The sequence below is a fragment of the Bombus pascuorum genome, chromosome 9 (genome assembly GCF_905332965.1).
Source record: "Bombus pascuorum chromosome 9, iyBomPasc1.1, whole genome shotgun sequence".
Taxonomy (NCBI): Eukaryota; Metazoa; Arthropoda; class Insecta; order Hymenoptera; family Apidae; genus Bombus; species Bombus pascuorum.
In genome coordinates this window covers 6,329,921-6,355,302 of record NC_083496.1, presented here as the reverse complement: position 1 = coordinate 6,355,302, position 25,382 = coordinate 6,329,921, and the positions used below count along the sequence as shown (strand labels likewise).

The window sequence follows — 25,382 nt, the reverse complement described above, 5'->3', positions numbered from 1 at the left end:
TATGTACTTAAAATTTATTGTTAGGATCATTTCATTATTTCAATGGATGGAAGCCTAGTGCGATGAATAAATACATATATATAAATACATACATACAATATCATTTTATTATTTCAAATTAATTAAACTTGTTAACATGATCTTCTTATCTAACTAAGATATTACATTTAAATAAATTATTGTTCTTTTACATATAGAATTAATTTAAACAATAAATTATATATCTAAATAACTTATCATATCAGGACTGTCATTAATAGCCATTAGTTTTTCTGGTAGTATATATATCTACATATATATATGTGCTATTACTTTCCATATAAATAAATAAATTAAAAGGATGTAATAACATTGTCAATGAATGTAATCAAATGTTCGTTAAACTAAATTCAATCTAGACAAATTGAAATATTAAATATAGAAAATTTAATGAATTGTACTCTTATGTAAAAAATAGATATAGGAAAAATACTCTGTTTATTATTTAACAATAACATTTATTTTTTAATTATTGATAAAAGCTTCATGTATAAAACAGATCTTCCATACGATCGTAATATCTTTAAAGTACACTCAGTCTCCAAAGTCTACTATCATGTTCTTTCCAACTGAGAGTTACATTTCTTATACACATTCGTGTTAGAAAATAGTCAAAAACATGAACTTTATGTCACTTTTATAAAGAATATCAAGAATTTAAAAATATTTCAAACTTGAATCAATTAAAAATCACGCTATAATCCTGGTACAATGAAGCAGTTCTTAAATTCTTTAGCTACTACTGCTGTTAAGTTGAATAAACTTAAACTTTATCAAACAGTGATATTTTAAAAACATGATATCAAAAGACAAAATTCGTGATCTCCGTTATGCGTTCTTATTATGCGTGCACATACTACTGAGTATTCATTCATTTACAATTATGAAAACATGTTTCATAAAAGGAATTACATTATTAATTGTCCTATCCATTGTGTTAACAAGCATGTGCTAATGTTTTCATCTATTAAGAATATTCGTACAGCTTTCTATGGCACAATCTAAAATATAAAGTCAATGGATGATTTTAATATCACAATAATCTCATCTAGAAAACTAAATAAATAATTTTGAATAAATTTACAATCATATAATATGGCGCTGCATTGTGCCTAAGCAACTGCGTCTTAAATTAAAGTTATAATCTATCTTTTTCTTTCTACTAAAGAGGAGCTTAAACATGGTCTTCTTTTAAAAAAAGATTAAATCTAAATATATATATATATATATATATATATATATATATATATATATATATATATATAATATTGAGTTGCAAACTGTACCTGCATTTCTAATTGAAAATTCTATAATTTATGCATTTTTTACAAATTTCATATCAAAAACAAAATTATTATTATATATATTTGCACGACCTATATTTGGAATAAATCTATAATTAATAAATAGTTTAAAAATTGCAGTTTCTAAAAAATTTTTGAACTTACGCAACGTATATTAAACAATTCTTCTTTACCAAATAATTTTGTAAATTAAGATTATAATTACTTATGCAGTAATTATTTCAGTTTACTATACAAAGTATTATAAAAACAAATTAAATAAATTCTTCTTTGTACTTCTATATTCTATACCTTATAAAATAAAGAAACTCTAAAATAAATCATTCATAGTTATATAAACGTAAAAGCATAAAAATAGAATGGTGAACAGTTGCCCACAACTTCTTAAAAATAGATTCAACTCTAAGTTCAAGCCTAGTTTACTTATTTACGTTTGCTTTTACTATATACCTATCTAAATTAATAAAAAAATATAAATTTTACGTATATAAAATGTGATATATACGTTCCAATAATTTGTCTTTTATAACTTTAATGAAATACTACATATTCTGTATTTACATTAAAAGTATAGTTAGATCATCGCTTCATGAAAATTTTAATATTATCTTATCTACCATTTTTTATCAGTTTACAACCCAATATTTTTATCAGTGCCGGTATATAGAATACTATCTTTGGTTAGCTCATCTATATATGTTTTAATTGTAATAATGCTCTTTAAAAAAGATAGTATTACTTTCTAAAAATTAATTTGTAACACGAAACTAATATTTTTGTAAGTTTAAAAATGTTTGATACGTTCGTTTTGTTGCTTACATAATCCTGTAACGACAAATTGAAAATATTGCAGTATTTTGATGGTGTAAACAAGCTGATTAATCAAACATATTATCTTGTCATTAATATCATCCAAAATGTTACACGACACCTTCATTGTACACAGTGCACATTGAAAAATATTCAATCTACTTTCACACATCACTTGAGAAAGAGTCATTCATTGTCAAGTTAGCTGAAGAATTTCTACTATCAGCTGAATTCATTGCAATATAACGTCTTCTGAGTATTTCTTGTAAATCATTGCATGGACTGTTGTCACGTTTTATACGAAGTGGTCGTCCTCCAGGTGATCTAAGAAAATATACATAATAATATACACCATTCATATATAAACCAATACAATATATAATTGTATTAACAAATAATTATAAATGTAAAAAATAATTTACCTAGAAATTGGCTTTAATTTAACGCTGTCAATGTCCTTCAATACATCTGTCATAGATGTTTGAGAAGCAAATGGGCCTCTTTTGCGATCTTCAACTTTATGATCTTGTAAACTTGCTCTTCTTGCAATATGAGGAGTTGGTGGTGGTAGTGGTGGTGGTGGAGGAGGGGGTGGTTGATGTGACTCTATTATATTTTCACTATCCATTCCATTTGTTAAAGAACCAGTAGATGTATCTGAACAAAACTTTAGTTAAAATAGGTTTGAAACATAAATAATGAAAATGATATTATATATATATATACATACGCCTAGATTGTTTATTACTTTTAACTATTGCTGAAACTTGTTCCCTAAGTTCCTGAAGCTCCTGTTCCAGAGCAAGTAATCGAACTTCAGATCCAAAACTAATAGGCTCCAATAAATCTGGCCTAACATTAGACATTCTAATATTGAAACGTTATCAAATTAATCTGTTGAATTAATGGAAAAAAGAAATTCAATAAATGTATATAGAAACCTTGCAGGACCATATCCATTTGTATCTGCGTAATTATTACTAGTTTCTTCGTTAATCATAGAACTTGTCATTGAATGCAAAGGTGTAACACTGACATATATTTTTGGTGGGGGTTTCAAAGGTAACATTGAACCAATTCTACGAATAATGCTCCTTCTTTTTCCATAATATTTTGGTGGTTCATTTATCTAAAACAAATATTAAAATTTTATTTATTTAGAAATAGATAAAATTGTTAATGAATGAAAAAGTATAATTGAATTTCTTTTAAATATCAATTTAAAATAAAAATGCATTTCATATAAATTTGTTAAATATTACCAGTTAATGAATTGCATGGTTAGTAACACATGGTAATCATATACATACTTGCTTTCTATACAACAAAAAATAATTTCTTACCTTCGACATTATTTTTCGTTTTTCTACAAATTTTTTATTTTGTTATCCAACTATTGAAATGAAATACTAATGTATACCGTACATTTAATAGAGTACATCAGGCCCATCCAAAATTCGAAATTAAAATAGCTTTCTTACCATTGACGCAAGGCCAACATCTGACGACAGGTTGTCGTAACTCGAAAGCGCAAACTCCAATGAAAAACAGCTTTAAGTAAAACAATTGCAGTGCAATTACGGTTTTTATAGCAAAATTCATTACAATCTTTGTTTATACTTCTTTGTATCTGTAATTACAATCATATTACTGTCCATATTGTGTTTCATTTATTTTTATTATTTTCCAAAATCATAATATTTATTCGTAATAATAATTATAGATAAAAGAATGAAAAAATCCTTATACAATTTATAGTAAATAATTATTATTTATAATACTAATTAAATAAAATAATTTGTAAAATATCGATAGTAATAACCAGGAATTTTTAATATCAACGGTTAAAGTTATGATACTGTTACTGTTACAATAAATAATTATTTTCAAATAAATTAAATACTTTACAAAAATCTTCATGTTTATCTATTTCTAATATCCTATTCATGGAAAAATTTAAAAATTTCATGGATTAAAATATTGAATGAATGAAATTAATTTAAGAAATATTTACATGAAAAATATGTACTTCCAGTATCCAATCATTTAAGGAAAGTTCTTTGTAACAGTAATTTTATTTGCATTTTTTAATATCACGTTCTATTTCTGTACCAAAAACTTTTAACACATTTGTATCATATACATATGTTTGCTCCTCTTTTTTCATATGATAAACAACAAACAAATCATGTATATGTGTATATAATTATAAATATATATATATACATACATCAGTTTGTATATAAATACACATACATAAGTTTATATATATATATATACATATATATATACACACACATACATATACACAATCGATCTATGCAAAATAGTAACTAGTTTAATATACAATAAACTTTGTAATGTCCATTTTGGCATTCATCATACAAACTTTATATGGTAATTGCAGAACACAGATACTTATTATATACTTATTTATATAATATTTACATTTACAATCGAAGTCACATTCTATAGAATTGACCCAATATAATTTAAGATATATGTGTATATCCCAAATTGATTTGATTTAAAACATATGTATTTCTTGTGCATTTTATATGGCACATAATAAATCCAAATTTTTACATTATAGCTTTAAAATTATTTTACAGAATATGCAATATAATTTGTAAACATGTTACAAATAGGAAACAGAGTATACATACATATATAGTTTTAAGGAAATTAAGATGCTACAAATTTCTAAACACTATTTGATCTATTACCACTTCCATTGTTATTAACTTTGCTATATGACATGTATATACATTGTTATTTATACAATTTTATGTACATATAAGGCATAGATTAATAAATAAATTTAAATGAACAAAAATTTTTGTATTGCAATTGTTTCAATAGTATTGTTATGGAAAAAAATAGATAGTTTCAAAGAACAATATCAGTAAGTTTTACATTTACCAACGTCTTTCCTTAACAAAATATAGCATGTACGTACTTTAAGAAAGTCAATGTAGAACTATTGTATTTAAGAAAAAGATTCACTTTTATAATTGTAATTAGAAATTATTTGTTAACCATTATTTCTTATATTCTTATTTAGAATACGAGTTAAAATTACACTGTAAACAAGTAGTGTAATATATATTATTTGTCAAAATATTCATTTACGTTGTTACTCATGGCACATATTTTAAGTACGAAAACATGAGAAAACAAACCTGCAATTACAATAATGAAAATTATAATCCTTTACCTAAGGAAAAAACAATATATCATCATTGTACTGTCGTAGTGCACAAGAAATATGCTATGTTTAAATGGTATATATAAAATTTACATTCATTAGAACCTTAACAGAATATTCTGTCACAACCTCACTAGGATAAATGGTTTGTGCAGACTGTTTATCTGTATCATACAGTTTTTCTTTTTCTCATAATTTCACTAATTTATTTCAAATAAAAAATGAAATGAAATCAAATTTTTTCATAAGCACCAGTTTAACAGACTTTAAGTATTGTTCTGATATAATCTGGTCATCATATCACTTTTTCATTAGATAACTAATTCTTTCCTAAAATGGATTTCATATAAAAACATTAAAGCTCACTGCATACATGTTCAAATTTTGTGCAAAAATATCAAATGTAGTATGAATGGGATTGCCAGGCTTGTTGGACTGAGAAATTTGTTCACATTGTCTTTTAATATATATATTCGATCTTGAAACCTAAAAGTTTTCATTATAATTCATCGTCGATATGTTTACTTTTGTGTTTTTGTACATCGACTTTCTTACTTTTAACTTCGTTTGTATATTTCTGACTATGTTGCAATTTATTTTCATCTACAGAATTATAATTTGAATTGGAAGTTTCTAATTCTTTTTGAATATCAATGGACCTTGTATTCCCTTCTTCTTTGCATATTTGATTTTTACATTCTTTAGGCAGTTTAGAAGGTATACTTTTATAATTATTTAAATGTGGAACAACCACTTCTTTTTCAATCTTTTGTAATACTTCACTATTATCTTTTCCTATTGTTTTAATATTCTGAGAACTTGTTTGTGCATCTGTTACTTGGAAATCATTGTCAGTAAGTAAAGATTCTTTGTGTGCTTGTTTGTCAGCACTATTATTATTAGTAACTGTTTCTTTAAAGTCAATATTATTTGATTGTACATTTTCTAAAGAATTTGTAATTTTAATAAAATCTACCAAAGAATCTATATTTTTTGTAAAGTCTTCAATTTTATTTTTTATAAATTCAATTTGATATTTTATTCTATTTTTTAATGTATCGGCTTTACTTTGATTTTGAGAAGAAACATTCAAAACTACTTTATTTGAATTAACCGCTTCTTTACTTGTATTATCTGCTATGTCTCTTGAAACATCAATATGTTCTTGTAATTTTCGAATACTATCTTGTTCTGAATTTTTCACAGCTTTTTCTATTTCTGTTAATATAAAATGTTCAAAGTCTTCAAATTTTCCTAGTTTGACATCTTCATTTCTTTTAGATATTTTAGAAATATCATTAGATTTCATTTCTGACTTACTACTTTCATTGTTATCCATCATAAATTCTGTGATCACAGAATCTTGCTCCTTAGGTTTTTTTAATACATCCAATTTTTCAAAATTTTTCAGATCTTTCTGCCAATTATCAATTATCGTATCATAATAAGAATTTTTATCTATCATCGACTTTTCTAAACTTTCTTGCGCTCCATCAGCTAATATTTCACGATACTTTTTATGCACGGCTTTATTAACATGATCTAACAAGGCAAGATGCTCTCTAATAATTTCATCTTCCATGTCAAAAATACCTGGTAACAACTGTCTCAGAAACTTAAAAATACCAGCTTGCGCGATATTAAGTTCGAAAATCTTGAACAATTGTTCAGTATTTGGACTCCCAGATCGCACTGTCTGCAATATTGTTGTAACCTTTTTCATATTTAAAACCATAATATCCATTTTTGTTAACAAATATTGTTTCAACAATTTTTGTTTGATAAAATCCATTAATTGGTCCATTTTCATAATGGACGGATTTGGTACAACTACAGCTAATTCTTCTAAGAACCACGCAACTTTATCTCGCAAAGATACTTTTAATATAGTACCATCCCCACTTCGTGACTTTACTATCCAATTGTAATAACTTTCTAATATAAAACTTCTGATTTGTAAGCCTGCCTTCTGTTTTACATCCAAATATATATGATTAACAAAAACTTCTTTCAATTGTCGCCATTGTTTCTCTATTAACGTATTATCCTCCGATTCTTTCTTAAGTGGAACAGATATGTACGACGAACTGATTCTTACTTCTCCGCCAAGCGAATCTTTGATTATTTCAGCACGTAGATCGTAAAAAAAGATTATGTCCTTTTCTTCTCCTTCGTGTTTAAGCTCAGGAACCAGATCCAAATTTGTCCCACTGCTTGGAGATGTCTGTTATAAAAAAATATCTCTCGAAGTTTAGTTTCATTTTACAATTGCATAGAACAAATGAAAAATATGATTTTAGAAAATTATATATATAACGACTAATGATCCGAAATACAATTGCTACGAGTGTACTCCTAAATTATTGCATAATAAAATAAAAAAGGAAATAAGAACATAAGAAAAATATAATATATATAGTAAATATAGAAATCAAACAATTTAATATCTTAAAAAGTATAAAAACTCAAATAACAATTTTCATTACATAATGTTAAGCGTAAGTAAAAAATATCTGTATATCAATATAAATATCGCAAACAATAAGATAATTAAATATGGGTTTTTATGACTAATTTGAGAATAATGAATATTTTCATCTTATATATAGATATTATATATATATTACATTATATTATATTATACATATATATATATAATATTATATATATTATATATATATATATAAAAACACACACATAATATAACATATTCGTAATACGAATGGGAGACCCTCTCTGCAGTAAAATAATCATGAAAGTATATATAACCAATAACTTAATACCGCTTCATGTGAATAAAAATCCAAAGGAGAACATACTCAATGATAATAACTGCAAAACACCAAGAAATACAGACCTGTGGTGTCATTTGTCGTGTAAGAAAAGATTTTAACGATCCCTTTAATCGTTCGAACATTGATAAATCGGTGGGTGCTTTCAGTTGTGCATCTTCTTTTGAAAAGAAATTGCCTAGCAGAAACAAAACAAATCAAATATTTGAAACAATAACAGCAAGAAGCATATAATAGGACAAAAGAGATAAAATATCTTACCAAGAGTAACTGTAAGATCACCGTTTGCCACGGCAATTGCTTTTAATAGCTCAGAAGCCTCCATGCTAAACAAAAATACAACAGGAATAATTACGTCGTCCACTTCTTTTCCATCTCCTGACATTGCAAATATAGGCGAAGTTGCAGCACTAGAACCATCTACATTATCCAACACTATTCCAGCAACAGCACCTGCTTGTTGAATTCGTCTTGCCTGCAATAATATTTAAATAATTAAATAAAAATTGTATCAAAATATATTTACAATATGGATGGAATTTGTTTACCTTTTCTATAAACATACAGTTGCCCCGACCCATTATTGCTATCTTGCCTGCAAGTTTATCTGCATTATGAAGATCGGTGCATGCAGCAGATGGAAATGTAAAAACAACTTTCTCGGTTACTTTATTTAAACCTTGTAATTTTAATCCAAATTGCGCTGGTCCAGCTAACAGAGTAATTATTTGAGGTGGATTCGTATTTGGTTTTACAAACGTGACAGCTTGTGGTTTAGCTTCAGTTTGTTGGGATTGCATTTTACTTATTTCAACCATTTCTTGCATAAATAATAAACCTTCTTCAGAATCCTGTGGTGTTTTTGCCTATAAAATAAATATAAATACTTTTACTTTATAAATTAATTTTATAAAATGTTTAAGTATATTAATAAATACAAAGAAACTTTGCTTTACATTAGAAAATGTATGCAACAGTTGAACACGTCCATCTGCCAAAGTTAAAGCCGTTATTCCCATATCACTCAACAACCTTAAATGTTCCCAATTATTTGCCTACAATAGAAAATAATAAGTTTTAATGAGTATTTAATACTTCTGTTTAATACAACTGTACCTTTACCTGAAATTGTGCAGCGCTTAATCTTCTTTTTAATGCATGCCTTGGATACACGTCTTCAACCATGTTTCTCAAAGGTTGTCTTACTGATGCAGGAAATAGGTGCAGACTATTAGGGCAAGTACGGTCCATTTCATCCACATGTACGATATCTCGCTCAAAATCTTGCTTCATTTTATAAATTACAGACATTAGTTATACTTTAACCTTATATTTTCATGTTATTACATAATTTTTATTTTTTGCAGTTTAACCATTTATACTTACCAAAGAAATATTAGTTCTTATAGAAGCAAGTGTTAATGGCAATAGATGTCCCTCGGTTGTAAAAATAAATTCATCCAAATCTAAAAGTAGTTCGCCTGGCTCCGCGAATAACAGAAATAAGTATTTAAAAGTTTCTGATAATACAAAGCTATCCATTGTATCATCATGCTTATTAGTTCTAACATCTGATACAGCTGCATAACCACATGGTACTCTGGCATAAGTTTGCAGACTTTTGAGTACCTTACGGCCAACTCCTAAATAATAATGATCGCCAGTAGCACGATACAGGAAGTACGTTGATTCTAAAAATTCTGGCCTTAACGGATGATGCCCCCAGTGTACCTAATTATGAATTAAGAAACATATGTATCAATATTAAATTACAGTTTATTTATTCACACAAAAAGATAATAGATGTATTAATAACCTGAAAGTCAGTAGTAAATGCTTCTGGTATAAAATTATGTCTCTGCATAACTTGATATAACATTTCATGCGTTTCTACAGCTGGCTTGATATCACCTTTTAGCACCTAAAACAGTAAAATAAAAACGGTAAAAATAGTAAAAGTCAAACATATATAGACATAAAAATCAAAAAGATAGAAGGTTACCTGCAAACCAGGCCAAAAGGCCAATAAAGCATCCATAAAATTTTTCGAGTTCGTATTTGGCCTGTGCATATGTACATCCAATAACATTGGCCCTTGGCTTACATACTTCATTATTGCTTGATAATGTTTATTGAACCGTCCAAGATATTTTTCATCGCCTATATTATGACCAAAAATTTAATTATATTACAATATATTTCATAGTAAGTTATAAAACTACAAATAATGTAACAATAATTACCCAATAAAATGTATGCTTTAAGACAATACTCATAGTAGGAATCTATACCTGCTCCTACACCAGAATCTTTTCTTACCCAATCACCGGAGTGTACATTTAACACAGACCCCATTAAATCAGTACCACGATGACGCATTCTCCATAAAATATCCATTGCTTTTTGTGCTTTTTCCTATTACATGTAATATTACTATTATAGATAAAATTTTCTAACCAATCTTATAAAATATTGCAAAACATCATACTTCAAAAATTGGTTCTCCTGTTAACCTTGACAATGCTGCCATTTCCAAAATCATACTACCTGCACAGGCAGTACATGTTTCTCGTGATACTTCCAAAGGTACACCTTTCATACCATACTTTAAATTTATCTAAAAAAGATTGTATTAATAAGTATTTTTTGAAGAATACCCTTTTATATATAATTACAATTAATTAAAGTGTTATTACTCTGCCATATGGTATCCCTGTAGATGTATTAAATGCAGGTAAAAATCTATATCCTAAATCTTTAGCCAAATTTAGAAGTTCACCTCTATACCATGGCATTATATCAGCTCTTTGTTGTAAATATTCTGCTAGTATGTGACCACTTAGAAGACCACTGTTAAATAAATTATTTTAGAAAGTATTAATTATTGAACAAATAAATATCTATATAAACTGTGGCAATATAAACAGCTGTTAAGCATACCCCAGCATTCTAATATTAGTTTCAAATAGAGAAACAATAACATCAGTGTCAAAGCTAACATCTCTGACAACAAGTTTAACTGCATGTTCAAATTCCTCTAAATCTCCTAATACCTAATACATATTAAATAGACAAAAATTAATTTAATACACATTTTGTTAAATATATCATTTTAATATAAGAAATATATGTAAATATTTTCTTACCACCAAAGTATCTAAGGTATCAACCAATGTAAGCGAAAAACTGAAAATAGTATGTAAAAACGGATATATAGACTTTTAATAAATATTTTGATAATAAATATTTTAGTTAATACTAAAATACTAATACTACTTGTTGATATTAAAATATAATAAATCGCCTTTATTTAAAATATAATTTATAAAAACAAGTTATTTTCAAAATTTTTATTTTGCTCTAATATAAGAAATAAATTTTTGTTCTTACTTTCCCAATGTAGAATCTATATCACCTCTATTTGGTTCTGATCCTCTGTATCTTCCTTTACAACTTAATGGCATTAATTCATCAGCAGGATATGCATTATCCTTAAACACATATTTATAAATAAATAAATTACAAACTAAATATATAAATTACAAAACACTAACTTTACCTGTTTTAATAATTTCTTAAAATATAACTTATACATCTAATTTACAAACATTAAACAATTATATATATACAAAGTCTCACAATGCATTTTACATTTACTATTTTACCAACTTTATATTTTATACATTTTATTAAAGTTTTGAGATATTCATTTTATTTATTTTTTACTAAGAATTTATAAAACTATGTAAAACAAACTTTTTTGTATAAACTTTACCATATAAGCATTATATGCATGACAAAACATATCTCTTGCTTCTTCCCTATAAGTAAATATAAAAAGTTATTATTTTTTTACGGATGTTATTACTTTTATATGTTCATACAAACTTTAATGCTTCCCGTTCTTCTTTACTCATATATTCCAATGGGTCATCTTCAGATGCAACTAACAATGCTTGTATGCTGCATCCAAACATTAGTAATCCCCAAATAAGTAAATCACAAGCCATTTTCCTTTGCATTAGAAAATATATTCCTTTTGATGTCAAGATTTTGTATTTGTAATAGCACACATTGTTTTTTATTATATTTTGTAGTTTGTTTTGTCAGAGTATCATTATTGCATGATAACAAAATAATGTGCTCTAGTGCAAATTGTATATGCACCAACCTAACACGTTTGTTACTGATAACTTTATCTTCCTGTCTTCTGTAGCATTTTTTGTTAATTATCATACAAGCACCATAAATTTAATAAAAATACATATTATCACCGATAAAAAAGAAATTTACGCTATTTAATTATTGGCATTTACTAAACGTAGTTTTAAATATATGTAGAAGAATTAGCAATTAAACGGTTAAAATAAATATATATTACTACTTGTTTTAGGTTATACAAGTTCTTGATTATTTTTGAAGTAGGTTGGTGATGTGTCAAAATATGACTGGCAAATAGTAGCAGAAATATGTAGGTTTAAATACGATACAAAAAGAGATAAATGGGCAAGAATAACAGCTGATTGCGTATTTTCATCAAGGCCAGGTGATGTGGCTACTGTCAGTTTGATGTTCAAACGATTTTCCACCTTGGACTATGATATATACGTGTAGGTTACACACCATATGTTTCGTAATTTATCGTACGAATTGTGTCGAATAAAATTTTTCTAGAATTAATTTGATATAATTATTCTATAAGCTATGTTTTGAAAGATCTCAACAGAATGTGGTAGATTATTCATAAACAAGATAATAGCATTTTTTCTGAAAAGCTAACCTCCTAAAGTAAAGTGCAATTGAATAGGAGAAATCACGTGACTGTCACTCAATTTATCATAATAAATCTTAAATTTAAATTCTTATAATCTATTTTTACAGCGTGGAAAATTAATCCAATAATTTTCATTTTACCCATATTTTCTTGCTTTAGATATCATAACAAAAATAATTATAAAATTATTATTTTCGTAATAGAATATAGTCGTATTGAACTGCGTCTTGAGATTGGAGTATGCATAAGTCGGTAAAAGTCGGCATCAAGAGTAACGTGCAAGGAACTTCTAACACAAAACCTTGACAACAAAATCATAATTTTTTCAAATTATTTCAATTAATAAAACGATCGAATAATATTATTAAAAAATGAAACTTTTAACACATAATATGTTAACTTCAAAATGCTTGAAAGGTGTAACTGTTGGATATCCCCTCGGGATTGTTGTAAGTTTTACATCTATATACAATTTTAAGGTTAATTTAAATAAACCAATTAAAACATTTTATAATAACATAATTTGCATTAGTAAGGAAGGATTTTTTACATAAACTTACAGGCAAAAGGTATTAAAGTGTCAGAAGTAGATTTCAATCCAGAATTTATTGCAAGAATAATTCCAAAACTTGATTGGGCTACATTTTGGGAAGCTGCAGAAAGTGTAAGTTATTACTCTTTTAAATAAAGCTGCTAAAAATCTTTAATATATAAAATAGTATTAGTGCTTATGTCTATATTTCTTATTATATTGAATATCACATCAAACATATAGAAGCTTGTGCTATATACTTTGCTTTTAATAGATAGTATAATTTTAAAAATGAAGTTTTTAATATACCAAAAAAATTGTTGGTTTACTCACTAAAAATTTAAAACGGGAACTTATAATCTTTTAGTAAAATATTTTTATTATTTGTTTTATTTACAAATAATAAAGATACAAATATGATAGCATATATATGTAAATAATAATATACTCTAATTATTAATGCAGATAGGTCACGTTGGAGAATTACCACAGACTTTGATTCAAGATTTTGAAACAAACGAGGAATTTTTAAAAATGGTTCATCATATATTATTGGAAGTTGAAGTCATTAATGGAGATCTACTATGTCCAGAATCTGGCAGAAAATTCCCTATTAACGATGGTATACCAAATATGCTCTTAAATGAAGATGAAGTTTAATGAATGATATTGCAGTAATCAAATTAGATGCCATCTGTATCTTTTCTTTTTACAAATACTAGACATTTATATGTTGTACATAAAATGTTTTATTCTTTTTTATAACATATATAATTTGACTTGATATCTTTGTTATTACAATTAATATAAAATGATGTAATATAAAATCACTAATTTAAAAATAACTATGTAAAAGTTATAGTAAATTAAATAAATATGTAAAATTAATCCTATTACTCTTTTTTAACGTCTTGTTTAATAATTTCATGTTATATGTCAATATCTAATAGTTTATACAATAAGATATATATATATGTTATCTATATATATATATCATTATCATATGGATATAAAGAATGAAATATTATAAACTGATAAAATATCTCCCTCCCTTTATTAAATAAATTATTACATAAGAAGGCTGATTATGAATATCTTTATTGTACAGATATGTGTAAATACAATGAAATACAACTTTGCATTATTGCAATATTCAGTATACATCTGTATATAATATGATGTTTATATTGCTAGTTATGGGTTGTTTTTTAATTCTGTTTCAAGTGTATTAATCATTTAGTTTAAAGTACTTAGGACAAAATCCTTAAAGCTAAATATGATTTTTGACATTATTATAGTGACTATATTAAACACAAAATAATTCTGAAAATACCTAGATATATAGCTTTTTTATGTATTCACATTGCATAAAATCTGTTAAAAATAGTTTTGTTTCTGCAAATAAAATAACATGTATATGAGAAAAATCGCGTGGAACTTGAAATCTTAATCGTGAAATAGGGCAACTCCATTAATACATACATATAACATTATTGTTGGCATACAATGAATATTTTATGTTGGTGAATATTTTATGTTATTAATATAACAAAAACTCATACCAGATTAACAAATCTCATATGATAAAATACATTTATTATTTTAATGCTAGTATAACTTTGCTAATCTATTGCACACAACCCTCTATAACATCTAATTCATGAAAATGAATGAAAAATTATTTATTTTATGTTAGTTCATAAGGAAATATCTTGCAAAACGAATCTTTTAGATGGAAGAGTTGATAGAAACAAATTTGGCATTTTACATTATTAACTAATAGTTACTCCATAGCAATACATCTCACACACAACTTCAAATTATTATGTATTTTACACAGAATACAATACCTAATTGCATTTGAGAGAATGAGTTTCATGTTGAAATTCTGAATTACAGTAATTAGCTAATCGAAGAATTTATTTATTCCAGTTAATGTTACTTTCTGCATATGTGGCAATACTCAAAATATAGTCAAAATAGATTATTTTATCCCTCCTAGTTTCTTCTCAAGTTAAAAAGCTATAAAAATAGCTCTCAACTAATGTTTCAGCCACAGCCCATCTGTTATTAATTTTTATTCACATATTAGATTTTCTCAAAGGCAGGATTATTTGAATTAAGCTATGAAAATACTTCTGTACATTCATTTAACTATAGCATATATAAAGCTTTTTTTCTTGTTTAGTTTATCATTAGAAACCCTTTTTTGGTTATAGCCTATATCATATTAATCATATGTAATAATGACCTTGAAATTTGCATCATGGATATGCAATTTGTATTTCACATCTATCGTATATAGTAATACGATTCAAAACATACACAGTATACAAAATTAATAATTTTACAAATATTTTTCATATAATTAATTTCTTTATATCTTACATTTACTCCAAATACTTTCTAATACTGAATATGTTGTAGATTTATGATTTTCATTATAAATTTTACAGTTACATTGAACAAAATCTAATTTAATTGTAAAAATTAATGATCTTAAGGATTTCAACATTGAAATTTAAATTATAAAGATTTTTGAATTATAGTTTACATTTGTCTGTTTAAAGAACTTTAATAGTTTCTTTTAATTTTTGTGTATAACTTTAATACGATGTGCATAACTTGCAAAACATGTCTATATTAAAAAATTAAGTAAGGACATTAAAGTTGTCCCTAAATACTTTAAAATATTTGTAAGCTAAATTATTGTAAAGAAAAACTACCAATATATAAACTATATTACAAAATATTGTTTAAATTTACATTTAATTTTTAGATATTTTAACATTCCATTTTTTTAAATTAAGACAATTGCTTACGTCAAATTTAGAAAACAAATGTACTATATCCTAATTGAAATAATATTATCATGGAATTAATCACTATTTCTATTACAAGTATTTATTTAGTATGTTGCATATAAGTTAATATTATTAAAAACCTTGTTTCTATTTGCAAAAAAATTGATTTCAATTACTTTGTGTTCAATACAATGTTCAAATAATTTAAAATATTCCAAATTTTGTAAATTATTTGCGAACATCTAGAGACTTGGTCATATTTATATATATATTAAAAATGACAAGATATGTCATAAATGGAAGCATTACGATTTTCCAAAATTGATAATGCATGCTAATGATGATGTATTTTTTAAATCACTTAAAATATGTATATCTAAGTAAATTTGAACACCCCTTTACATATACTTTCATGAATATGTACAATGAATTACAAAAGTCTACATACACCTATCGAATTATGACACTAAAACGCACTTTGTCACAAAATTATTTATACTTACATATCAATACAAAGATACCTTAAATAATATGTATTTCTAAAATAAATTAAAAACATTAAAACATTTAATTTACAAGAATTTTGAAATAGATTTACATCAGAGTTTACAAAACTTTTAATTTTATCAATGTCAAGCAGATAACAGATCATTATTGATGCTCACAGAGAGAAGGGGGGGCTATAAGATATGAATAATATATAATAACATACATATATATATATATCTTTTGTAACATTGAATTTTATATTTTTTTGCTTCTTTTTTCTTAATGCAAGTGAAGGTGAATAAATTATATTACATTGTAACAATATGTATCTTAATCTGTCAAAAGAACTCATAAAACTAATTATTTTTACTATAATATTTTATATTTATGGGATGTATGTAGACTTTTGTAATTGACTGTATCTCGTTTGCTATCTTATAGACAAACAATTAAAATTTATTTTTGATGTAAAATTAATATTCTATAGTGAACATATAAAATATTAACTTGTAATAAAGTAACCAAATATTTATATTAATATAACTTCAATACGAACATACAACAAGTGACTTTGAATTTAGCAATATAGAATTAACAATAATTGTTTATTTGAATTAATGGTACTAAAATTGGAAGCTTTTATTCAATATATAAGAAATTAAGAAATGGATATTTCAAATAATTAACGTTCAATTGATTTATAACTATAAATTTGTATAATTTATATGAAGATATTGAACAAAAAGCAGTTTGAATAAAACAGATATACTTTCAACTTAGCAAACATAAAAATTAACAAAGAGACAATTACACATATTTCATTTACCACGACTTTCTGTATTCGAAATATTTCTTTGAGAATATATAGAACCTTGAGTTAATTCTCTCAGTGCACCTTTTCTTAATTCTGAATTAGGTCCTTTGGCAACACACCGATTTCCGAAAAGCAAAGTAGTATCATGTCCATTAGCTATTGTTTTGTTATATAACTCTTTACTTAAGAAACTCGGATCTGGTCCTGACCATGGTGCATAATCAGGTCTAAAAAAATTGTAATAACAATAGTTCTATTTATTTTTTATTTCAATCATACATATGTATAGCAAAAATATTAATTTATCGAAATGAAAATATTTAACTTACAAAAGTAAGTCATTATTAGCTCCTTTTGGTAAATCAGGGTTTGGTCCAACTGGTTTTGTCAAATATGGAGATTTATATTCATTGTCCTCTGTGGTACTAGTTCCTCGAGAAACTCTAAAAATATTATTAGTTATTATATTTTTTATTTCTTTTTCTAAATACGAAAAATATTATGAACATGAAAAGATATAGTAAAATTTTTTTGTACTTTGGTATTTCTATTTTATTTTTTGAACGTTTAGATTTTTCCGAATTTGCATCCTTAACTATTTTCTTAATTGGAGAAGCAGTTAATTTTACAGCTTCAGTTACTGGTGGACTGTCTTTCCTTTCGTCACTTCTACTGCTAAAAATGTTACATATACTTAATGAGATGTTATATTTTCATAACATACAATAGATTTACATATAAAACAATTGGAATACTATATTTACTTATAAAAAGTTTCTTAAAGCTCTACTATACATGTAAGTAAAATATATAAATTTTTCAATTTACTACTATTTAGATATGTTGTGTTACCTTGGACTACTTGATGTACACAAAGGTCTTGTAGCTTCTTCTGTAACCATGATATCTAATATGTGTATTGCTCTCTCTTCATCATAATCAACACTATCCATAGCAAGCATTATTACTCTTTCTGGTACTGATTTATATTTCTCCATCAATCGCGTTTTCACTAATAAGTTATATTTCAAAAATTCAAATATTGCTATTAATATTTTAAGGAATAATGTTAAATATACCTACTTTTATTTTTCTCTTCTAAACTTTTCATACGCGGTGGCGGAGTAGGTACAGTTTGTTCATTGTTTATCTGCGAAGATAAAATATAAATTAGTTCCTGAAATGACAATGTCAACTAAACCTACAAATAAATGTAATATATTACTTGTTCCTCCTCTTTTCTTCTTAAAGATTTAGGAGCTGTAGGATTTCGTTTTTCATAGCCTAGATCAATTAATTTTTCAGAAGCTTTTTGAACATTGTTGTCACTTTGTTCCAAAATATCAAGCAACATGGTTTCTTCTACTTTTGGGAATACATTTTTCAGGTACCTGTACATATTGTATTTTAGTATATAACATTTACTGCAATTGTTTTACAATGTACAGAATATAAATATGGACAGTCTACAATACAGGACTGAATTGTGCAAATAATAATTGATTTATAAATCAGACAAATATATGATGCAAATAATCATTAAAACAAATTAGATATTAAAATAACATTATTTTTAATGATTAATAACTAAAATTTACATAAAACAGTAGTAACAATAATTATTTTGGTATGCACATGTGATTGATAATTTGACATTATACAATATACAATGTTATTACAAATTTATTAATATCAGTAAATTGATTTTAAAAATAGTAAAATGATATATTTTAAATAAGTATAGATATAAACAAATATAAATATTTAAAATGTACACATGCACATACTGTCATGCTTAAACCACATTTTTATTGAATAAATGAGTTTCTTATTGCATGCATAATATATTGGTATTCTCTTTGTCCGATTTTGTTGATAATACATAAGAATGATATTGTACATTCTTAGGAAACTCATTTACTACTATAAAGATTTGAATTACAACAGGCAAACAATATATGAAAGGAAAACAAATTTTATGATCGCTACTAAAATCTAAATAAAGAATACATTGATGATATAAAACTAAAACCAACCTATCTATGATTTGTGTAAAGTTTACACTATCCAACATGTGGTGTACTGTAAACCAGGAAGAAACTGAAATGAAAAATGAATTCCAAATGACAATACTACATATAAAAAAAAATCAAATACAAATTATAAAAATAAAAAATTAAACATAGAAAGGAAACGATTAAAAAATAAAAAAAAGGAATTACTGGTCTTTTGATATCATTCTTTGGAAACTACTTAATACAAATTTATCTACTACACAAGATGTAAATTCTTACAACATATTGCTATAATTCATAAAAAAATTTTGCATTCTCACATTGATTGATTGCTATATTATTGCTTATAAAATTATAACAAATTTTAACACATTGCAGATGAACAAATTTTTAATTTCTGATCATACAATGTATAAAATTAAATATATAGATTTACTTATAAATAAAAGATCTTTGAGAAACATTATATAAATAGTCTGCAATGTGTACTGACACATGCTATTACTACACAGCACTGTATGGTCATATACATAAAATATATCAGATATTCAAAATAAATCAATATTTATAGTGTTCTATCTTGTTATCTGATATATTTCTTTGCAACTATCACGAGATACAATATCAACATCTAGCATCCATATCTGGTGAAATTTATATAAGTATGGGAAAAACCTAAGTTTTATTTTGGGGGAGTTAGGGGCTGGCCGAGCCCCACGAGGTGGACTCAATGTTAGAGCTGCATGTATAGCATGTGGTGGTAATCTCCATCTTGGTATTGCATAGTTTGAATGCACTCCCACAGGTGTGCATGGTCCTGGCGCACAAAGAGGATTCTTTTCCACTTGTAAAGCGCTGACAACCAAAGCTGCTCTGTTATGGTATCTGAAAGATATCAGCTACCACCTTAGCACTATAATTAATACAGTGCTAACAAAACTCATTGAAAAGAAACTAATATGTAATTAGAAAAAATGTAACTAAATATGCATGAAAGCATAATTTTACGTGTGTATGTTAATATGGTTTGGGTTTAAAGACATAGAAATTTACATTAATATAAGTAAAAGATTAATGAAAATTTTTGTTAATAATAATATATGGTAACATGAATAAAGATCTAAATGTACATACGCATATTGAATTCTAAAACTTACTTTTTCAAAAGAAGTCGAATATGAGTATCAGAAACTGTGGGAAACATAGCATTGATTTTAGCAACTTGTAATTCAGAATCCGAGTTCTGTGTAAAGTATGTTTCCATATTCTTTACTGGAGTTGGAGACCCTAACGTCATATCACCAAGTCTGTTTGTCATTGCACTAACTGATTTCAGTGATAATGGAGTTTTCAGATCCTATATAAATTACTTTCCTTAGATATTGTTAGATGCATTAGTTTCATATTTAATATTAGAAAAATATGTTTAATAAACAGATACATAATAAAGTTATAAAATTACTTAATATAAAAATTTCATATATATATACATATAAAGTAATGTTGTTTACAATTTATCTATCCACATAATTATTTTTCTATGATAAAAACTTATTAATAAAAATTTAATTGTATCTTCAATTCAATATCAAAGTATCATTTACATACACAATGTACATGTACAATTATAAGTTACCTACCTGTAAACTAGGAGGTAAAAATGCAAGTTGTGGATTATGATAAGGAGACAGTGTTGGATAAATTTGCGGAGCTCTGTGAGCTCCAGCATAACCTAAATGTCCACCACCTCCATTTCCTCCAGTCTATTATTTTGTTGTACATGTTATATTTTATCCAAATGCAGCATGTGCATATGACAAAAACACATATATTGGAAGTGCAATTATGATCATTTTAATACATGCATAAGTGCAATTTTAAAACACCCAAGTATTTCTTCACATATAAGAATGGATATATTTATTGTGTGATAATTAGGCTGTAGTTTATGGAAAATTTAAAAGTATAAAAATGTACATAATACATATAATATGCAAAAATGTATTATAATAATAATTAATAAGTAAAATTAATCTCTACTTATTATTTATACATCATTAGCTATGTTCACAAAAATATGAATTTTCACACATATTTGTGGTCTACTGATGATCCAATAAATTTTACAGTTTTAACATACAGCAGAAATTATCTACTGACCTGCATAGGTATATCTTGGGAAGTAATAGTTGTAGCAGAACTCAGTGCCATTGAATTTTGTGATTGTATATACTGAGAATACTGCCAATATCTTACTCTTGGATCTTCCCATGTTGTTGTACGGTTAAAATGATTTATAAAATATCTGAAAAATGTTTTAAATTGATTTGTATAATAACTAATAAGTTATTTATTGCACATTTATCACGTAAGATTTGATTGTAACCATGTATAATATTTGATATATCGTATACTGCAAGTAAACGAAAAAGATCATTTAATAAAAATAATCGTGTTCATTAATATTTTCTTTACTAGTTTGTATACATTAAAAAATCGAATAATTAGTAAATCATGATTGCGTAATATTAGCTTTTTGCAACAAATAAATACTCCCACCCAGATTTATTTCTTCTAATATTAGATAACGAAACAATCGAACATTTTCTAAAAAATTTACATACGGACGACCACTTCGAATGTCATATCTGCATTCCCAACCGGGTGGCAATTGACTCCTGTCACTTTCTTCAGCCATCTTTGCGTATATTGATAACTCGAAGTAAGTTCTTCCGGAGCTAATGTTACGTACTCACTATTACGATTAATTAAATTTAGTTATATGAAAACACAATTCAATTGTAATTAATCTGATTTCAATTTAAATTTCTATATTTATTAATTCTTAAATGTAAAAATTTAAAGTATCATTAATTATTATTATGTTTATTGTATGTTAAAAAATTACTGAACATTCACCAATAACAAAAATCTATGTAATTTACATATGATATACAACACATAAAGGTAAAGTTACATATCGTTAATGATATATAACAATATGTAAATTTAATAAAAATTAAGTATTTGCAATGTAATTAAGTTTAAATATTTTTTCTTTTTCTGAAATTTGAAATTGTCTGACATTTATATAAAATAAATCATATATGTATATATTTTATTTTAAATATAATATACAAAATACTTATTTAAACAGATATACATATAGTAAGATATTTAATACAGAGAAAATTCTAATTTTTCACTTAAATATTTATTTTATTACATTTTATTGTTTAATTTGTACAGCTCTTTTTTCTTGAAATATTATTTATCTTATGAGACACTATATTTCAAGAACAATAATTTATGTAATAAATAGTATCTTTAAATATAGTATTTAAATAATACTAAACTATTATTTCATATAATTGCATATTCTCTATAGTATTCTTCTACAGAATTTGATAATCACATAAAGCATCTAAATTTAATAATCATAAATAGCTTTCAAGCTCCATTTTACTAAAAATAAACATATTTTATTTTACTCTTTGAATACGATTGAATGTTCAAATTGTCTCCTTATTTCTTTCTAACATTATATGATGAATGTTATTCTTTCTTCTTCTTCTTTATATAATCGTTATACATGCCATAAAACATTCCTAAGCTGATGATACCAAGTGCTGTAGCCTGAGCTGCAACTCTGAATTGTACAATATATATAGAAGGTTTTACTGTTCGTGTTCTCCACTTATATGCACCTATTCCACAAACAGTAGTTAAACCAACTATACCTATAAAGGAGACAATTGTATTTTCATAAAGTAATATTAAGATTATAAAGTAAACAATTATATTCCAGTATTGATTGTATCATAGTATTCAAAATTATAATGCAAAATAAGATAATTATTATAGAATATTCATTCCAATTTAAAATAATATGACATAATATATATTTAAATAAAACATTTTTGGTACTAAAAACATACCAGCTAAAAACAATGGTGATCGTTTTGCTAATAAATAAAATCTGTCTGATAATGACATTTCATTCTCTAATGCTATCTTAATAGCCTCTTCTGGAATCTCGACTGCTTCACCGATTTTCCAAGTATTCTCGCCCATTACTCACCTGTACATATTATTCATATATATACTTATTTAATTAAAAAAATAATTTTATCATAATACAATTATTGTATATTAGATATGTATATAGGTATAAGATACAGTACAAAAAATATTATATAATTATTAAAAACAATAATATTTTTAATAATTTTATGAAATACTTTATCAAATTTAAAATACTTTCTTTTAATTCGTACAATTATATATGTATATATAGTAATTTATCTAAAAAGGTAATAAGTTCAAATAATTATTATAAGTTATTTAGTGCATATTTATTAAAATGGCTTTGAAATTAAGAAGTGTTATATATTATATAATACAAGAATGTACATTGTTATATTGTAACTAATATATAATTTTTTCTATTAAAAAATTCAAAAATAATTTGACTTTAAAGAACATATTAGTAAAAATCATTTTTCAAATATATAAGCACAAAATTTCACGTAATATCTAATACATATTGTACTATATATATTTATATATGTTATTAATTAATACGAAGTAAAAGATTAAATTATTTATAAAGCAATAAATTTTATTTTATATATTTTTATAAATATGCACGCACGCGCACACGCAAAATAAAATTGAATACTTCATTTTAGGTTATTCTAATGTTAAGAATAAGAAACAAACATTAACAATGAGTATTTTTACAATGATAATAAATTTTACATGTATCTATTATATCATAAGCATTGCATTTGTACCGAGATATCGCACATTTTTATTATAGAATATTCTATCAGACTGTAATTATGTACTATATATGTGTATTCAGATTTTCATTTCTTATACATAACTTGTTTTGGTATAACATTGCCCTTTTCATTAATTTTCAATGTATCATTCACACATGTCGTTAAATATTACAATAGTAACATTTAAAATAATTCGAAATTAATAATAGCATTATATTAATAGTTCCTCTATAACAGTACAAAAATATATGTGTTTAAGAAATCTTACAAATTATTTATAATAATTACATATCTTTACTTAATTTTTCAAAAATGTAAAACATAATAGCTTTAATTTATAAAATTATTTTGGATATAGCATTATTCTTTATGTAACAATTATACTTGAACAATTATAATAACAGTTGAGATAAATTTAATATTTTATAATTTCTATACAAAATGTTCTGAAAACTCATAAATTATATTCCAATTTCGTAACACACCTATATACAAAATGAATAAACAATTTACCTTTATTCTTTGAACAACGTAAAAATTTTAAAACATTAAGCTTTTGTCCTTTCGTCCCTTTCGACCGATGTGCTTATGAGTAATTCTAAATCTTATGACTCGTATCGGTGACCTGTGACTGTGACCATGCTGTGACCAGCCTGTGTGCACGCTGGATGCCCCCACCACAAGAGTTGCCAGTATGCGAATACAACGACGGTACAAACATAATAAACCAACCTTAATACGAAATTGTTATGGACATAGGATATATATATGACATATTTCTATACCCAGGGTAATTACAATTATTAACATGTAATGTGTGATATGACCATGGCAGGGGTAAATCGATATCGCCAAGTAAATCGATATTGATACCTTTATTCATTGGTTATATCGAATGAAAGTATCGATACTTATTTGATATCAAAACAAAAGTATTTCACTAGTGAATAGCCAATAGTTACAGCTGCAGTAATCAAATTTTGTTTACGTTTATTACCTTGTCTCGTTGAGAAT

At 25.5% G+C, this 25,382-nt stretch overlaps 5 protein-coding genes across 9 annotated transcripts; 1 reads left to right on the top strand and 4 right to left on the bottom strand.

Moving 5' to 3' along the window:
• Positions 1–476: 476 nt before the first annotated feature.
• On the bottom strand, positions 477–3,788 carry LOC132910760 (mitochondrial fission regulator 2-like). 3 transcript variants are annotated; one of them, XM_060966734.1, is made up of 5 exons: positions 3,635–3,788; positions 3,095–3,282; positions 2,884–3,020; positions 2,576–2,810; positions 477–2,477 (listed from the first exon to the last, which is right to left on the bottom strand). In XM_060966734.1, the coding sequence occupies exons 1-5, from the start codon at positions 3,635–3,637 to the stop codon at positions 2,318–2,320; spliced, it is 723 nt and encodes a 240-aa protein (XP_060822717.1). In that variant the 5' UTR covers positions 3,638–3,788; the 3' UTR covers positions 477–2,317. The 3 variants fall into 3 exon arrangements, with proteins under 3 accessions (XP_060822717.1, XP_060822718.1, XP_060822716.1); XM_060966735.1 differs by having other exon boundaries at positions 2,884–3,005; positions 3,497–3,772; XM_060966733.1 differs by having other exon boundaries at positions 3,497–3,765.
• A 345-nt stretch (positions 3,789–4,133) lies between these two features.
• On the bottom strand, positions 4,134–12,405 carry LOC132910733 (ER degradation-enhancing alpha-mannosidase-like protein 3). Its single transcript, XM_060966673.1, has 17 exons — positions 12,042–12,405; positions 11,929–11,974; positions 11,544–11,644; positions 11,300–11,339; positions 11,094–11,206; positions 10,850–11,003; positions 10,642–10,770; positions 10,397–10,568; positions 10,156–10,313; positions 9,970–10,074; positions 9,540–9,884; positions 9,276–9,440; positions 9,110–9,208; positions 8,702–9,019; positions 8,415–8,628; positions 8,219–8,331; positions 4,134–7,585 (listed from the first exon to the last, which is right to left on the bottom strand). The coding sequence occupies exons 1-17, from the start codon at positions 12,173–12,175 to the stop codon at positions 5,861–5,863; spliced, it is 4,131 nt and encodes a 1,376-aa protein (XP_060822656.1). The 5' UTR covers positions 12,176–12,405; the 3' UTR covers positions 4,134–5,860.
• Positions 12,406–12,647: 242 nt separating this feature from the next.
• On the top strand, positions 12,648–14,347 carry LOC132910763 (multifunctional methyltransferase subunit TRM112-like protein). The gene is made up of 4 exons (XM_060966738.1): positions 12,648–12,763; positions 13,087–13,376; positions 13,490–13,591; positions 13,925–14,347. The coding sequence occupies exons 2-4, from the start codon at positions 13,299–13,301 to the stop codon at positions 14,117–14,119; spliced, it is 375 nt and encodes a 124-aa protein (XP_060822721.1). The 5' UTR covers positions 12,648–12,763; positions 13,087–13,298; the 3' UTR covers positions 14,120–14,347.
• A 193-nt stretch (positions 14,348–14,540) lies between these two features.
• LOC132910739 (uncharacterized) lies at positions 14,541–22,358 on the bottom strand. Of its 3 annotated transcripts, XM_060966686.1 has the most exons (11): positions 22,206–22,356; positions 21,742–21,886; positions 21,222–21,344; positions 20,739–20,938; positions 20,257–20,466; positions 18,792–18,957; positions 18,650–18,716; positions 18,419–18,578; positions 18,104–18,241; positions 17,896–18,009; positions 14,541–17,793 (listed from the first exon to the last, which is right to left on the bottom strand). In XM_060966686.1, the coding sequence occupies exons 1-11, from the start codon at positions 22,277–22,279 to the stop codon at positions 17,571–17,573; spliced, it is 1,620 nt and encodes a 539-aa protein (XP_060822669.1). In that variant the 5' UTR covers positions 22,280–22,356; the 3' UTR covers positions 14,541–17,570. The 3 variants fall into 3 exon arrangements, with proteins under 3 accessions (XP_060822669.1, XP_060822671.1, XP_060822670.1); XM_060966688.1 differs by lacking the exon at positions 20,257–20,466 and having other exon boundaries at positions 22,206–22,358; XM_060966687.1 differs by lacking the exon at positions 21,222–21,344 and having other exon boundaries at positions 22,206–22,355.
• Positions 22,359–22,773: 415 nt separating this feature from the next.
• On the bottom strand, positions 22,774–25,168 carry LOC132910765 (HIG1 domain family member 1B). Its single transcript, XM_060966739.1, has 3 exons — positions 24,882–25,168; positions 23,520–23,662; positions 22,774–23,321 (listed from the first exon to the last, which is right to left on the bottom strand). The coding sequence occupies exons 2-3, from the start codon at positions 23,653–23,655 to the stop codon at positions 23,137–23,139; spliced, it is 321 nt and encodes a 106-aa protein (XP_060822722.1). The 5' UTR covers positions 23,656–23,662; positions 24,882–25,168; the 3' UTR covers positions 22,774–23,136.
• Positions 25,169–25,382: the final 214 nt, after the last annotated feature.

Bases quoted from the DNA above. Each gene is read 5' to 3' on its own strand.
- LOC132910739 (XM_060966686.1), bottom strand. From the start codon at position 22,279: ATGGCTGAAGAAAGTGACAGGAGTCAATTGCCACCCGGTTGGGAATGC. The intron at 21,887-22,205 runs GTATGTAAATTT...AACATTTTTCAG, and splicing joins GACATTCGAAGTGGTCGTCC to ATATTTTATAAATCATTTTA. The intron at 18,010-18,103 runs GTACAAAAAAAT...TAATATTTTTAG, and splicing joins AATAAAATAGAAATACCAAA to AGTTTCTCGAGGAACTAGTA.
- LOC132910733 (XM_060966673.1), bottom strand. From the start codon at position 12,175: ATGCAAAGGAAAATGGCTTGTGATTTACTTATTTGGGGATTACTAATG. The intron at 11,645-11,928 runs GTAAAGTTTATA...TATGTGTTTAAG, and splicing joins ATGCATATAATGCTTATATG to GATAATGCATATCCTGCTGA. The intron at 9,441-9,539 runs GTAAGTATAAAT...TATAAAATGAAG, and splicing joins TAAGAACTAATATTTCTTTG to CAAGATTTTGAGCGAGATAT.
- LOC132910760 (XM_060966733.1), bottom strand. The intron at 3,021-3,094 runs GTTTCTATATAC...TTTCAATATTAG, and splicing joins AATGGATATGGTCCTGCAAG to AATGTCTAATGTTAGGCCAG. The intron at 2,478-2,575 runs GTAAATTATTTT...ATATTTTCTTAG, and splicing joins AAATTAAAGCCAATTTCTAG to ATCACCTGGAGGACGACCAC.
- LOC132910765 (XM_060966739.1), bottom strand. From the start codon at position 23,655: ATGGGCGAGAATACTTGGAAAATCGGTGAAGCAGTCGAGATTCCAGAA. The intron at 23,322-23,519 runs GTATGTTTTTAG...TCTCCTTTATAG, and splicing joins ATCACCATTGTTTTTAGCTG to GTATAGTTGGTTTAACTACT.
- LOC132910763 (XM_060966738.1), top strand. From the start codon at position 13,299: ATGAAACTTTTAACACATAATATGTTAACTTCAAAATGCTTGAAAGGT. The intron at 13,377-13,489 runs GTAAGTTTTACA...ATAAACTTACAG, and splicing joins GATATCCCCTCGGGATTGTT to GCAAAAGGTATTAAAGTGTC. The intron at 13,592-13,924 runs GTAAGTTATTAC...TTATTAATGCAG, and splicing joins TTTGGGAAGCTGCAGAAAGT to ATAGGTCACGTTGGAGAATT.